Below are 15913 nucleotides of genomic sequence, written 5' to 3' on the forward strand. Positions count from 1 at the left end.
AGTTTTTGTATTCTTTTAAGTAAGCTTCCAGCACTGCTTCAGAAATCCAAAGGAAATAATAGCTTTTGAGATGCAGATGATATGGTGAACTCTGGTGTTTGTATTGTCTATTTTTGGAGTTTGTCGCCTTCAGTAACTTAAAATTGCTTGTATATTTTATTTGAAGTTGCCTGAATGCATGCTGGAAGCGATTACGTTAATTCTTTTTCAACATTATCTAAAGTGCAAATAAAGTTCAAGTCAGTCAGTGGAAAATACTTTTGGGGAAAACGATGCTATGCCATGAGATGTTCTCTGTCATTTCTAGACATAGCTGTGGCAGCATCTCCCACAGTGCCTGCCAGCTCGCTCCTGTGACCCCTTCTAAGCACGTAGCTGTTTTCTTAGCGAATGGATAAAAGACTGAAATCAAACCGGAACACGACGCTGTGCCGTTTCACATACGCCTGCTGCAGCCGCCCCTGGTACCCCACGGGTGCTCTCTTTATGCCGCTCGGGGTGCGCTGCGAGAGCAAACGCGAGGAGCGACTTCAGGTTCCGGAGCTGCCCGCGGAGGGCCGGGGGGCCGCACCCCGCGCTCGCCCCTCAGGCGAGGCCGCCCCCGGCTGCCGGGGGACAGGTACCCACCGCGGACGGAGGCCGGGGGGGCGGCGGCGGGGGGCGGGCGGGTGCCGCCTCGCGGGGCGGAGCGGGCGCGGAGCCGGGGGCGGAGCGGGCGGGGCCGGCGGCGGCGGGAGGGCGCAGCGGGGGCCGCCGCGGCCGCAGCGTCGCGGCGCGGTGGCAGGGATGGAGCCCTGGAAGCAGTGCGGGCAGTGGCTGATCAGCTGCAAGGTGCTGCCGCCCAACCACCGGGTGACCTGGGACACGGCCCAGGTCTTCGACCTGGCGCAGACGCTGCGCGACGGCGTCCTGCTCTGCCAGCTCCTCAACAACCTGCGCAGCCACTCCATCAACCTCAAGGAGATCAACCTGCGCCCGCAGATGTCCCAGGTGAGACCGCGGGGCCGCCGCCCCACCCGCGCCCCTCTCTGACCACGCACCGCGCCGCGCGGGGGGTCTTCCGCGGGTTCCGGCGGGCGCGGAGCGGGAACGGCGGGACGCGGGGAGTTGGATGCGGCCGCGGCTGCTGCCTGTCCCCAGCCCGGAGCCGGTGGCCCCGTTCCCGCCGGGCGGTGAGCGTCGGCTCCAGCCGGGGCAGCCCCCGCCGGGCTCCTGTTCTCCGCCGTGCGGCCGCTCGGCGCGTCCCGGGCGGCGGGAGAGGGCGCGACCGAAGCTGCGGGCTGGCGGCTCCCAAAACCTCCGTGAGGGCTCGTTGCCCGCCGGGGGAGGCGGTTTGGGTGGGAGCCTGCCCGAGCCCCCATTCCTCCGGGAGCCCCAGGGGTCACACGGTCACATAGGGGTGGCTGCGCTGAGGAGAAGTTCCCAGAGTCAGCGGTTTAACGTTTCTGTCTACGTTAATGTTTAATACGGACAGTTTACAGCACAAATGGACCTCTTGCTTCTAGTTTTTCTGGATTTACTTAGACAGGTGAGGGGGGGAGGGAGGGCGAAGGGACAGGGAGGTGGGGAAGCGAAGACGGAGGGAAGGAGCGGGGACGGTGGCGTTGGGACCAGTGGAGCAGAGCCTGCCCGGACCGGCAGGGGCTGGGGGGACCGGGGGGCCTGCAGGGAAGTGGGCGAGAGAGGCAGTGGTGACACTTGTCAGCTGGCCTTCGCGTCTATGCCCCCGATGAAGCTGAACGTTAAAGAGTGATTAGTAGTGAGACATCGTCTTCTTGATAGCTGGCTGCCTGTATAGAACCAGCTGATTGCTGGTTTTAGTATCTTTTTTTCCCTTCAGACCCTTTTATGTTTAGCTTTTTTAATTGGTATTTTGGTTAAATAATAATGTAATGTAATTCCAAATTAATTTCCTTTTAAGTGCATTTTTTAGTTGGGACTGATGTTTTGTTACTGCGCCTCATAAAGCTGGTTTCAGATATCGAGATAAGATTATATTAATAATTCAATGAGAAGAGGCTGTATATATACATGACTTCCTGTCACTGCTGCGTGTACACCTATGCCTCCGCAGAGACTATGGCAGCTGAGCAGATGTTGTCTGAAAGGAAACTAAACTTCTGAGCCTTTCATGTGTTTTAAAACATTGAGAAATAGGTACCCTGTAACATTTCAGTGCTTTAGATTTATAGCAATAATAGCCATCCACGTTTAAGACATTGGCAAAAAGCAGTAGTTAATTACACTTTTGAGAGGAACGTTCTTTGTCCATGTTTATGCCAGTTATTTTCTTTATTGTTAATTCCTTGGGTGGTTTTTTTTTTTGTTTGTTTGTTTTAGCAGCTATGTTTACTACCAAGGGGGCTTTTTCTGTAAGCCCACAGTGCAAAAAGGGAAAAAAGTACCGGGTATATTTCAGCTAGTCAGAATAAAAATTCCCAGACCTTTGTAGTAGCTGGGAATAGTATAAAGGCTATTCCCACCTACTTCAGGGCTCAAGTGCCTGCTTGAATCGCGTGTGCAGAGGCAATACTTTATCTGAGCAACGGAGACACACAGAGAGTGTGCTCCTCTGGAAGAAATCCAGAGAAGTTCTCTCTCTGCACTGTTCAAACTCTGTGAGAGTTTCAGGACTTGCTAAACTGTACCGGAGCCCTAGTTTGTGTTTTTATTATAGTTAAATTGGTTGCTTCCAAACTGACCCTTTTTCAGTTTAGCTTGCAGAACTAGAAATACTTTGCATATGAACTGTTGGAAATGGTTTCTTGCCCTTCTTATAATGGATAGAAAGTATGAAAACAGATTCTCGTTTTTTTAATGGACTGGAAGGGTGTCCTCATGACATTACACAGTATTTTCTGGATAGCTAACACATTGAATCAACTTCAATTAGAGAATAATGCTGCTTGTCAGGACCAATATTATTATTTTTATTTTTGATGAATTAAAACCAAGGTGGTCTCCTTCTGTCTACTAAAAATAAGTATCAAAATGCTCTGCTGTCTTCTTTCTTAGAGCAGATTCGGGAATCAAGATTAATATTTATTTCTCTAAGTGTGTTTGAACTATGGATTATAATTGTAGATCTTGGATTATTTATAATGCATATTTTGAGCTTGAGCTTTATATACGTATAATGTAGCTACTGGTATTGTGTCACAGATAGGACAATTGCCCCCTTACCTATATGTCTGCTGTATGCCCGAGGAACCTGCGCTCCAGTGGTGCATTTCTGCCCTACACTGATTTCACCGTTGAAATAGGAGGAACTGTTGCTGGATCAAAACCTATACTGGATAACTCTACGCAGCATTATATTTACTGGGAATGTTACCTTTGCTTTTTGTGAGACCAAGATTTGGCCCTGTTAGTGAGGTTCTGTGGGGTTTAATGAAAAGCCTCTTGAAAGAGATACTTTCTGCTGGAAAGGGTCACTCGGTGAAAATTTCAGAAATTGTAATTTAAAATTTAGTAGGTTGTTTCTTATATTTCTTAGGTATAAGTTTCTTATAGTTTGTTGCTAAGACTGTAAAGAGCACTTCGCAGTGTCTTATGGTGAAGTCTCAGAGGCTTGAAGTTTATTAATTTGGTGAGATCTACTCTGTGGAGTTGAGCCTTACAGTGTGAGTTTTGTCAGAAAAATACTTGTCAGTAAACTGATACATTCGCTGCATCATAGGATCTCAGGGTCTTGTAGAAACACTAGCTAACTCTCCTGTTCCTTGTGGGGTAGTGGTTTATAGACATCGGAGGCATAAGGTGCCAGAGCAGAGTTGGCATTAGGATGAAAATCGTCTTGGCTGCTGCCTGCATTGGGATGGAAATTGTCTCGGCTGCTGACTGTGCAGTCCGCCTCAATGTGCTGCTGTGTCTGTACCGTTCAGATGAACCGTTTGTACCTCATGTGGCCTGTATCTGTCATCTTGTAGAATCGAGCTGCAGCTCCTGTACTCCCTGATCTGATGTTGTTTTCTGCCGGAAAATCTTAGAATGGCTCAGGGTATTGTTACTGCACAGTTTTGAACAATACAAACAGAGAATGAGAAGGATGGATGAAGGCTTCACGAATGGGCCTTATGGGAGGCAGACTGCGTGATTTTAGCCTTGTCTCTTACTGCTGTTGACATTTGTCAGGCCTTTCTCTACAAACCAAGTTTTCATGTCTTGGGGGCTGGTTGTAAATGCAGCAGTGCCAAAGAACAGTAAAGTGAGAGATGGTGCCTCAGGCAGACCTGGGAGTAGATGTCAGGCCTCTGACTTGAGAGTCAAGTCTCTTTCATTTCGTTACATATTTATTTTTTTGAAACAAATGTGGCAGATCAGATGTCAGTGATGCTCATCAGCTTTTCTTAGTAGACCTTGGTAACCCCTTAAAAGCTACATCAAAAGTGTAGAGAGATTGTGACTGATGCTGTTGCTTCAGATGCCGCTTTTTGGTGGAGCCTCGTTCAGTCAAACAGGAGCACCGTTGCTTTGCTCTGTAAGCACCCGACTGCTGCCCGCTCGCGGGGCAGGAATAGAAACGGAGACTGGCGACGCTTAGCATTGCAACACAAACACATGCTTGACCAAATGGCAGCGGGTATGTTCTCTTTTATGGCCTGGCTAGCAGGGGGAATCGCATGCCTTTGTCCCACCAGCCACGCACCTTGTGTCACAGCTGTTCTCGTGGGTGGGCTGTTTTATACATTGGAAATCCGTGGATTCAGCTCCCCTACCTTATTGGAGACAACAATGCCCGTGTAAGAGAAATGTCTCGGTGGTTTTAGATTGCAAAGTATTGGGTTTAGAAGCTATTTGAATGTTGGCTGTTTTCATCTGCATTTCTGTATGTTTATGAAAATGTTTGTATTTGGTTAGTGGAAGTTGTCCTTTGAAGAACAGAAGCTGATTCAGTCAGCTACGCTTTCCAGAAAGTCAGTCTCGGATGTGAAAGTATAAACCTCGCGTATATAAACGACGAGCAGTGGTGGTGTTTTGCCAGTGAATCTTCCGCCTCCGGGTTGCAAGCTGAGCACTGCCTAGCTCGTGTCTGAGAAGCTGCCGTGCCTCAGTGCTGGGTCCACTGTGAAAAATCACATATGGGCTTTGTATGAGATTGGAAACTCTCGGGTTCATGGACAGTCGTGTCTGGGTTTTTTTCACAGTGGCCGAACAGAACAGGAGAGTGTTGGCTTTTTTAAGCATTCCTCTGTCAAGGCTCAAAACCACTTCGCTGTTTGAACTCCCACGAGCTAGCAATATAAGTTGTTATTTTCAACCAATGCACGTGCCATCAGGAAAGGAAATTTGGAAGATGGATCAAATAATGTCTTTTGGCCTTTAACTCTCAGGGAGGGAGACCGCCTCATTCAGACTTGAGATTGGTGTTGTGAAAGTCGTCTTATTGCAGGCACCATTTGAAGAAGTGCTAATCCTTGCAGCTGCTGGGAGCGGAGCTGGAAGAGGGAGTGTGCTAAATGAATTGCGGAGATGTGGCTGGCGTGCCCGCACGGTGCAGGGTTTCCCCTGAAGTGTAGCATCGGTGCCAGTGAGATGGAGGATGGTGCTCTGCACCTCAGCATCTGCATCTTCCACGGGCGCCGTTCACTGTAGCAATTCACTTTCCTCAAGTAATAAAAATAGAAGTGATCCATAACAGAGAGTACTAATCCTAGTGTTTAATCGTAATCATACAAGAACTTAAATAATTTATCACCAGAAATATAAAACCTAAACCAACGGATTACAGTGGATTTGCAGAAGATGACATCTGTTTAATACTCATCTTTTATCCCTAATACTTTGCAAACTAGTTTTGAAATGGTTTTGCAAGGCATTTAGTTAACTTGTGAGAGATTGCTAAACAGGAAAACTGCACTTAATGCAATACCAGCATGGGAGTTTACTAAAGGGGATGTTGACATAGATTAAATATTAAAAATAACTATTTCCTATTATTCTAATAAAAATAAACAAAATATCCCTCACTTTGTATTAAAAGTTCAAATGTTTTCTGATTTTAGGGAGTTACTTTTTTTGGTGTGACCATGTAGTCCAAAGGAAGTTCATTATCTTTGTCATCCGCATTATATTTTGGTGTGGCAACTGAGCTTTTGGGCAGGAGTTTATTTTTCTTGGTTACAGTGGTATCGGGTAGCCTCAGGATGTGGATGTGCTGAGACAGATCTCTCTGTTTCCTCTGATCCTACCCTTGGTTTGGACCTTTCCCATCCCCAACAAATGATAACCGTGGTCTCCTGCCGCTAACTCAGAGAGTGTGCGTCCCACCTCTGTAAGTTTCTCACAGGTGGGTATGCTCCCCCTTGCTTTGCCCCATCCGTGCCTCCCTGCAGCCGTGACACTTAATTTATTTATTTTTTTTTTTTTCCTTCCAAACTTTATCGTAGGAGAGCATGCTGAATGTCAGGGTATCAAACTTTGTGTGCCATGAGGCTCCGCAAAGGAGGACATGGGAATTGTCTCTTGACTCTATGTTATCTAAAAGAGAAAAAGTGGGATGTGAGTGGAGGTGCTGACCTCTGTGCATGAGGATGTTTGTGATTTAGGTCTGGGATCTTAGGAGGGACCAGATGAGCTAAATGAGAAAATAAAAGGGATTCAGAGTAATGCTTATGGCCCTTCCCAGGAGTCGAGGGATATCAGTTATCAATTTTCCTTGGGCAGAGAGATCTTTGAGAGAACTGGTGTGCAAAATAACTCTTATTCTGTGTTTGCTTGTCAGGTTAGGTGCTACATTATTGAGTTAAGAAAGTATGACAAAGATACATTTAGATTAATACAGTTTTTCTGAAACTGCAAAATTTTTCAGGCTTGAACAAGAGTTTGGGAACTGGTTCAATTTTTGTAAGTGTGTAAAAAGAGATCAAAAACCCCTCATCTTTTTGAATTATGTACATTCAAAATGTATATTCAATGTAATTGTTTTAAAAATTTTTTGAAGTTTTCAGATTTTTTCAGTTTTTTTGCTTACTGGTTGCTACTTTGATCCACTAAATGTCTTTACTTTGTTTTACTTTATTTCCATGATTTATCTAAATGAAAGCTGTATTGGGCATAAGTTATATCCATAAGATGTATTACCCCTAAAAGATATATTAATCTCTATGTATGTTATGCATATGTATACATATCTTACACATATTGTACTTGAAAAATATTTTGAACAAATATTTATTCAGAGCAAAACCTCAATATGACCTCTATGCTTTGTGCTAAGAAAAGCAACTGACAAAAAAAGTAGTGACCCAGTTTTTTGAGGTAATTCTTCTTATCTTAAGATGATGGAGGAAAATAATATTTAAAAACTGATGTAATGATTTTTTTTTTTTAATTGATTCATATTGATTCTTTTTGGTTGAGGGGGGAAGGGAAAACTGCAGTTGTACTGTATTGTAAAGATTATTTTACAAGCTATCTTTATCATACAGTTATTAAATGCAGCAAATGCATCTTGCCAAGAATTGTCTCAAATATCCCCTCCTGTACAGAATTTTGGTGTGCTGGAAGATGTCTGATGCATTAACAGGAAAAATATTCGTACTGGTTTCTCACAGAGGCTATAGTGTGTGCCAGCAGTGGATAATTTAAATTGATGTCTGTGTATGGCATGCTGCTGTGCTGTGTGGGAGAAGCCGTTATTTTCTGAGCCTTGTCTGACAAAGGTGGGAGACCTGTAAGCAAGTTGAAGGACTGCTTCTGAAAAGAAACTAATAAATCAGAAGGGCTCAAAAGGAGAGAGAAGGATATATATATATATATATATATATAAAAAAGAATATATATATATAAAAGAATATATATATATAAAAGAATATATATATATAAAAGAATATAAAAGAAGAATATATAAGGAGTAGGAGGAAACAATCAAAAGAAGCAAATATGAACTAGAAAGAATGGTCAGGAAAAGTTGGGAAGCTGGATTGAAGGTGGTGTCAGCAAGAAAGACACTTAAGGATTTTGAGAGAGGACAGGAAAACTCTTCTAAGACTTATCACAAGGTAAACATAGAAAACCAGTCTTGGATATGCTGTGCTATTCTTTAATGGTAATGGCATTATCATTTAATGGTGGCGTGCTGGTCTCTGTTGTAACTTACTGCCTTAGGACTGTAAGGTCCAGGAGGTTATTTCCCAGGCTGCAGCACTGCATGTCAGGGTGGGTTAGTACAATACCTTGGTACAATTTGTGCACTGGTGAGATAGAGGTTCTTGGATTTCTTGCCCACATCCTTTTTCCCCTCTCCTTTGAAGGTCAAAAGAGTTGATCAAATTGTAGGTATAAAGAAGGAAATACAGAGGGAAAGGGCTACAAAGTAAGGCAGCTGCTGGTGGGCAAGGTGTGAGGGAGAGAACCCTGCAGGGAGCATGGTGCTTGTCCGTTGTGGCCGTGCCAGTGGGGACCTGGCAGCTCCTGGCCCTGGCATAGCTGAGCCTGGACTTGACTGGTGTGGTTGTTGGGTACGAGGGTTAGCTGGGAGCAGCAGCTAGCAGCCTGGTCAGAGGCATGGGCAGGAAGGACTTTCACAACACAGTTTGATATTGGTAAAATAGAGGTAGTTGGGGAAAGAAACGGTTTTCTGCTGAAGTGATGTTGTCTCCCTGACCAGCGGCTGACCCAGGTGGGAATGGGACAGGTGCTTGTGGCTGCAAAGGAAACCCGCTGGAGTGCAGTCCCCTCTACACTTGCTGTGTGCCGGGGGAGAGGGGACCTCGCCTCCAGACCCGAGTGCATCCCTGTCACGTGCATGGAAGTCCTGGCTTGTGCCCTGCCTTGCCTGGCTATCTCTGAGTACAGAGGAAGATGTATTGTTTTATTAGGTCACTGACAGTTTTATCTTCTTTTAAGTTTTGCTTGATATCAAGGTGTCAGTTTCTGAACCCATTCCCTCAATAATTGGATTGTATCTGTAGTTCTTTAAAAAATAAACACAAACAAAACCACCATATCAAAAACCCTTTATTTTTATTCTCCTTTCTATTGCTCCAAAACAGCATTGCAGTACTCCCGTATTATTCCATAATACTCTACAGTAATGTTTTGTACTATTTACACTGTATTATTTCAGTATTTCATAAATTTTGTTTCACAGAGAAGTATGAATTGGTGTGTACTTTGTCAAATCAGCTATTAATTTTTTTCCCTGCACTTTCCAGTTTACTCAGCGTCATCTGGAGCTACCTTTTCTCTTATGTTGCTTTGACAAGCCAAGTTTAAGACTTCAGGCATTGTGAAATACCAGCTGTTTGCTAAGACTTGTGATATGTAAAATGCAATCTGAACTGACATCTTTATAGTAAGGTTTTGAATTCTTATGTTTAGGAGAAAGATGTTCCCTCAAAGCTCAGGGAATGCTATTGGCTCCAGTTCAACACAATCTCAAGTGAGAACGTATCTTTTAGAAAAATATCAGTCAATGACCCTTTCTTTCATTCTGTATTAAATGACAATAGCGAATGTCTTGGTAACATGAAACGCTGAAGGACTATTAATAGGATATTTGATTCTTTGTATATTCAGAACATGACACCTTAGTCACAAATAGTGTAATATAGTGATATTGTAGCAATTTGTGTAGAAGCCACTCATACTATTTAAAACACTCTTGCAGACCTACAGATATGAACTAATGTAATTGGGGAAAATTACATTCAGCTGTCTTGTATTACAATCCCAAATATTTTTGGCCTGTAAATTGCCTTTACTTTCAATCAGACTTTTATTTTATAATTGGTTATTAGGGATTCAGCTAATCTGTCATGACCTATTTTTCACTAGTTTTATCTCTCTAAAAATCACTTGAAAGTTATTTTAAATGATATAGAGAATATGGTATGATTGCTTTGCAGAAGCAAACAAAATGTATATTTGAAGTTGTTGCTAGAATCAAATGTTTTCTGAAAAAAACAAAACATATAGCATTTTTTAAATCATATTTTTAACTGGTAAAGCTTTGCAGGACAAGATGATTTGTATTTCCAAAATCCTTAGATACGCCCTTTAATCCTTGATACCATCAAATTTACCTATTTGTTTTTCAGTTATATAAGGGTATGCATGGTATAATCTATACTGAGGATATTTTGTACCATTGCTTGTTCTATATTCACATTGTTTCTACATGAAAAGAAGCCTTACAGTCAACTAAAGCAGAATGATTGAAGCTTGTCCCTTGGAAATTTTGATTGTCAAAGCAGCCTCACTTCACTTTTGTGTAGGAAATTTGATGCTGAAAAAAAAAAATTAATACATTATTTTGTCTGCCTACACTCTAATAGTGTAATAATGACAACATCATCATAGCCTGTATAATTCCTTGTGTTTTGGTTGCATGTTGGCTGTCAAGATTTAAATTATACTTACACGCTCCAGTGACTGACTTCAAATTCCCACCAACTACTACTCCATGTAGCAGTGATGCCCTATATCAGCTGATGAAAGGCCATGTATTTTTGTGTGGATCTTGCTTAGGTTTTGGGATGCCTGATATGAAATAATAGTTTTTGGGCCTTATCCAGAGGGCTCATTTGGGATGCGAGTTGTGTCCTCTTAGGGCTTTTTGGCTCTAGGGAATTCCTAGAGCATTTTTAAAAGTGGAGAATATGGTGAAACTTCAAGTAGTCTTTAACAGGTATATAAGTGTACTGATTAAGTGTACATGAGGTTTTATGGGAATCCTAAATGGGGTCACCTGAGACATTTTGTTTTGTGTTCTGACTCTCCCTGTTATGTCCTAATCTTCTTTTTACCCATCACAAAGAGGGCAGTGTGAATTTACCCACCGCTGTGCCTTGATGTGAATCGCTACAAGTAGTCATGAGAAAGTTATTCAGGGTCTGTGTTCATTCAGTTTGGAGTTGTGGCTGGCACCGCTGAATACGGTGATGTGTCTTCTCTTGGATTGTGCTGAGGCCACTGACTTCACTGTAAAGTATGCTGAACAGATGGCAATCTTTGTAAAAGCTGAGGTTTAACTCCACATCTGTTATGTGATGCCTTTAAGTGAAACTGTTGGTTAGAAGGACTGTGCCTTGTAGCTACTGTCTCTGCTGTTGCAGGTTTTATGAAGCATTATGGAAATGACTCCAGTAATCCTACTGGAATGTCTCTATAGTTGTATCAGAGTCCTATAGATTTCCCTTCCTGTGGAAGACCCTGGTAAATTGATTAGTTGAGATGAAAGCCTTTGCTGACTGGGACCCCTGCGATTTGCATGCAAATATAGACATGGTGATGGGAGAGGGTTCGGATGTAGGAATGGCTGAGCCATGCTGGGAACAGGGGAGCTACTCTTCATGAGAAGCTCCTGAGCAGCAGACTGGAGCATATTTCAAATTTGTGTGTCTTCTCAGCTATAATTGCTAAGATTCGTGGACCCCTGGGGAATCTGCTTAATTTAAACTATCTGCATTCTCTTTTTTGAGAATTTAGGTTTTTGTAGCTTGTAAGCCCCATAGTGCATCATGTTATTTCAAGAGCAGAAAGCTCTAGCAATAATAAATGTAATGTGAATTATTCTCTAGTGTTAGAAATACCTATTATGAACTAAAAAAAATAATCTCTTGCACTTGTGTGTGGGATTCCCAGTTACAATGACATAGTATTCTTGCAGTGTGGTTTTGTGGTTTGTTTTTTTTTTTTAAGAAATTATAAGTTGTTTGCCATGGCCAAAGGGATAAAAGTAAGAAAACAACTGCTAATAAAAAAAACTTCTGAAAGAAGAGGGAGTGTATTTTGTATTGCTGTCTCTTAGCACACCTTGCTAGGAACAGGCTTGAGGAGTAGATCCTTCTTCTGTTAGTGTATAACAGTGGCCATGAATTCATGTGGCCTCTGATTAGCAATGAACAAAAGCTGAGATATTCTCCTTTGGGGCAGAACTGATGTTAAGGTGGGGTTTCTCTGCATAGGTCTACTGATGGTGATTGTCATACTAATTAAGGACTTGGTCTTTCTGGCTCAGAACTCATTGCCATTTCCTTGACCTATAGGAGGGTGGGTCTGGGGAATGGCTCTCTAAGGCTTAAAAACCGTTTTCGAAATTTGTGGCTCAACATGCTGGACCACAAATACATTTTGTAAAACCATTTATGTTTGGAAATATGATTCCTGAGTGATGTATTTTTTTTCTTTCTGGTGAGGAACAGTGATTTCATCTAATGTTGTTTATAAAATTTGTGGTGGAGTAGTTCTACAAGAACATTAGTCCTCAAAAAGTTTTGCAGGAATGCCTTTCTTGGGAGATACTCTTTAAACTATTTGGAAAAGAAATGCAGTAGTATTTAGCTTTTCCTGTTTTGTGCTGAATATCATTAGAGTTTGACCTCGAAATCCAGTGTTTCAGTAAAGTCATGTTAAAGTTGAATGAACTTAAAATGCCTTTCATCTTGATTTGAGAGAGCAGATTTTGAAATGTTAGGATTTCTGTGGGTTATTTCATTTTCCTGTCAGCTCGCTAGTGACAACCTCTTTTCAATTTTCCCTGCTTCTCAGATTTTTCTGCCTTGACTCAGGTGCGTAGAAACCCAGACTGCTCTGTGATTAGTAAGAGGAATTGCTCTGACAGGTTTGGATTAGGATCTCCTTCTCCTTCTCCTTCTCCTTCTCCTTCTCCTTCTCCTTCTCCTTCTCCTTCTCCTTCTCCTTCTCCTTCTCCTTCTCCTTCTCCTTCTCCTTCTCCTTCTCCTTCTCCTTCTCCTTCTCCTTCTCCTTCTCCTTCTCCTTCTCCTTCTCCTTCTCCTTCTCCTTCTCCTTCTCCTTCTCCTTCTCCTTCTCCTTCTCCTTCTCCTTCTCCTTCTCCTTCTCCTTCTCCTTCTCCTTCTCCTTCTCCCTCATTTTGACTCATCTCAGTTCTGCAGCTCATTCTGTGCTTATGCTGTCTTCTCTCAATCTGGGCTATATTACTTTCACCTTCTCCATTTGCCTTCCCCCTCCCCCTGGTATCTTCTTCTCCCTCCAGTGCATCTGTTTCCTCTTTCACTTCTTTCCTGATGCTCATTCTTCCTTTCAGCTGTTTTCCCTGCCCTGTTGTCTTCACTGTTCCTGTTGGCCTCATCCCTCTGCAGATCCTCTGAAATCTGTTTCCTACATGGATGAGAGTGTGTCTCCTCTGGAAGCTGCTTCCTGCATAGGTGAGAGTGCTGGGCAGGAAGGTTCAAGTGGAAGTTATGGTTTTAGGGCCAGCGAACGCAGTGGTTTCAAGGGACCAGATAGTGCTTGAACAGCAATTGCATGTTGGGCTGTTTTAAGCTGCTTTTCAGTGACTACTTTTTGTAAATGGTGATTGCTTTGCTTTTACCCATTATTTTAAAAATTTCTGCCTCCTTCCTGTTGCAGTCAGAGGTTTCCAACATATGTGAGCGTGTCCCCAAAATTGTTTTGGTGATGGGGCAGACCACTCTGGGTGGGAGCAATAAGGATGAAAGCTAGTGCTGGGAGTCTGCAGGAGGAATTGGCCACTGATGCTGGAAACGTGTCCTTCTCAGGGCAGCATCAATTGATTCCTGCCCTTCCCACCAACCTCTGGAGGTTTGTGCCACCATGGCAGTGCTTGAGGAATCTTTTTCTGGGGTTATGTCCTGAGGGAGCAGGTGGAGATGGGAATGGTGGTTATTTTTAACTGCTTTTCAGATTGATTATCTATGTTGCTTGCAAGGCAGAAATAGCCAGCCCTGCTAGCCAGCATGCTCATCCTGTTGCTCCCTCATGTTGGGAATCAGTCTTCATGGTTTCTTTCTGTCTTTTTCCAGTGAGCTCCAGTCACTTTTCAGAGGCTGACAGACATGATAATTTTATTTCTCCTTCCTAGGCTGGAGGTGAGAGGACTATTTATACTCAAGGTGAAACAACCACTATAAGTATCCATATTGTGAGATAAAAGCATTTGCAACACCATGGTGTCCCTGAGGGATTACCTTGACAGCTAACGGCAAATATAAATCAGGTTAGATGGACATTTAAGAATAACTTTATCAGAGATTACTTAAAACTATTCTTTAATTTATTAGAACTACAATTTGTTTCTACAGGTTTCCAGAGTTTTACTTGCTTCCTTTCTGTGGATGGACACAGTCTTTATAGGCTTGGTATAATTCATAGGCATGGCAGGCAGAGGAGGTGGTGACGCCCAGCTGGTTAGTCCACTTGAAGTCTGTGGACGTGCTGTAATTAAAAGCTCAGTAGGGTCAAGGCATAAATGGTCAGTAACTGTCCTGTAAGTAACCACCTTATCTTGATTTGTTCACATCATTTCTACCCTTGTGAGGGTGAAGCAGTTCAATATTAACATTTGAGAGTTATTTTTTTAAAGGTTCTCATGAGACTAAATGAAAATTTTGTCATGCAGTTCCTGGTTTAATGGAGAACATGTATTTGAAGAATAATTATTGTGACATTGATCCTATTATGCTGGCTGATTTTATGGTTTCATATCATTTGAAGTACAAGAGCAGCTTTGAACTATTTGTTTCATGATGAGATGCTGATGAGAACTTAATCCAGGTCAGTGATTTTTTTTTTTTTTTTTTTTTTTTTTTTACTTCAGTATTGGATCCTTCTTAACTTCAGAATCATTTTCCTCACATGCCCCTTCAGAAGTGAAGTATGCTGCTGGAAAGGAGGTGGCTTTTGCTTAGTTTTCTAGTTGCATCAGTGCTTTCCATCATTAAAGTTTTCCATTGTGAAGTCTGGTCCACTCTCTTATGTTTCCTTCAACTTTATTCCCTTTTTGCAGTTGTGAGAGTGGTTTTTAACTAGGGAAATTCCTTTAAAAATTTCCTGTACTCTAATTTAGTCATATTCTTTTCCAACCATTATCATGCCTCTGTAGTCACTTATCGATGTGCTTAGTCTATGCAGGACAGGAGTGACTGTGCTGTTTTCCTTCCTTTATGGGAATGATGCCCCTCCTGTATCACATATATCTCTGGCCTGTTTCACTGAATTCCAGGTGCTTGCTTCTCTGGAGTTTTCTCATTTTCAGTATGATTCTCTCTTCCTGGAAACAAACATGTTAGGTGTGGGCTATGCCATTGTGAAGGTATTTCTGAATTTTGGGAAGTAATGCTGTACCCTAGTCTGTGCCTGAGATTTTTTTTATTTTTTTTTAAATTATTATTGCCTGAAAGTTTGTTAGCATCCCAAGGGGAAAGTAAGCGAGAGATCTTGAGTGGCTACAGATTCAATGGAAGGACAGATGATGACCAAATACTTTGTGGGTTTTTCTGTCAATGTTAGAAACACTATTTTCCTTCTGACTACTCCCTTGGTATTTATGATAACACATTGTTGGTTGCCATAGGATGTTTAAAACCTTCTTTGGAGGTAGAAGTCTTCCAAGAATTAGAAGGAACAAATAAACGAATGGCAGATGTTTCCATTTTTTTTTTTTTTAAACAGCTGGCTTTGAAATGGGTATGATTTTTTTTTAATCATCAAACTTAAAGTTTTCAAAACAGCAGCCACTGACAAAAAGGAGAAGTGATTTCCATGTTGTTGTGTTAGGAGGTCCTTGGATTTCCTTTGCATGTTCTTCAATGTCCTCTATGGCATTCAAGAAATGACCACATTTAGCAGACAGACTGGACAGTAACTTGACTTGCTTTGATGGAAGTGGAGGTAGGACAACTTATTATTCACTAGTTCTCTGCAGCTGTCAAAAAAAAAAAAAAAAATCAGAAATACCCTCCAGTAGCAAGGCATACTGGTATTAAAAAGGGAATTTCATTTGAACTGGAGGATCTAAGACTTTTTTTTCCTACTCTAGCTCTCTGATGGCATTACAGGATTGACCTCAACTCTATTATTTTTAGTCCACTTTTTACTAAAATGTGCTTTGAACATGTCTCAAAGGTTTTAGAAGTTTAAACTCTGTTGAGTTTGAAACTATTTCATGCTGGGTAGATCTAGTCAT

The 15913-nt window shown here is 42.3% G+C and overlaps 1 protein-coding gene across 1 annotated transcript in view; it reads left to right on the forward strand.

Annotated features, from left to right (window-relative positions):
- Positions 1-767: 767 nt before the first annotated feature.
- VAV3 (vav guanine nucleotide exchange factor 3) overlaps positions 768-15913 on the forward strand; it is a 165555-nt gene continuing 150409 nt past the window's right edge. The window contains exon 1 of the mRNA XM_074152877.1: positions 768-990. Coding sequence (XP_074008978.1) covers positions 787-990 — 204 coding nt within the window. The 5' untranslated portion in view covers positions 768-786. The remainder of the gene's footprint in view (positions 991-15913) is intronic.

This window comes from Numenius arquata, chromosome 8 (genome assembly GCF_964106895.1).
Source record: "Numenius arquata chromosome 8, bNumArq3.hap1.1, whole genome shotgun sequence".
Classification (NCBI taxonomy): Eukaryota; Metazoa; Chordata; class Aves; order Charadriiformes; family Scolopacidae; genus Numenius; species Numenius arquata.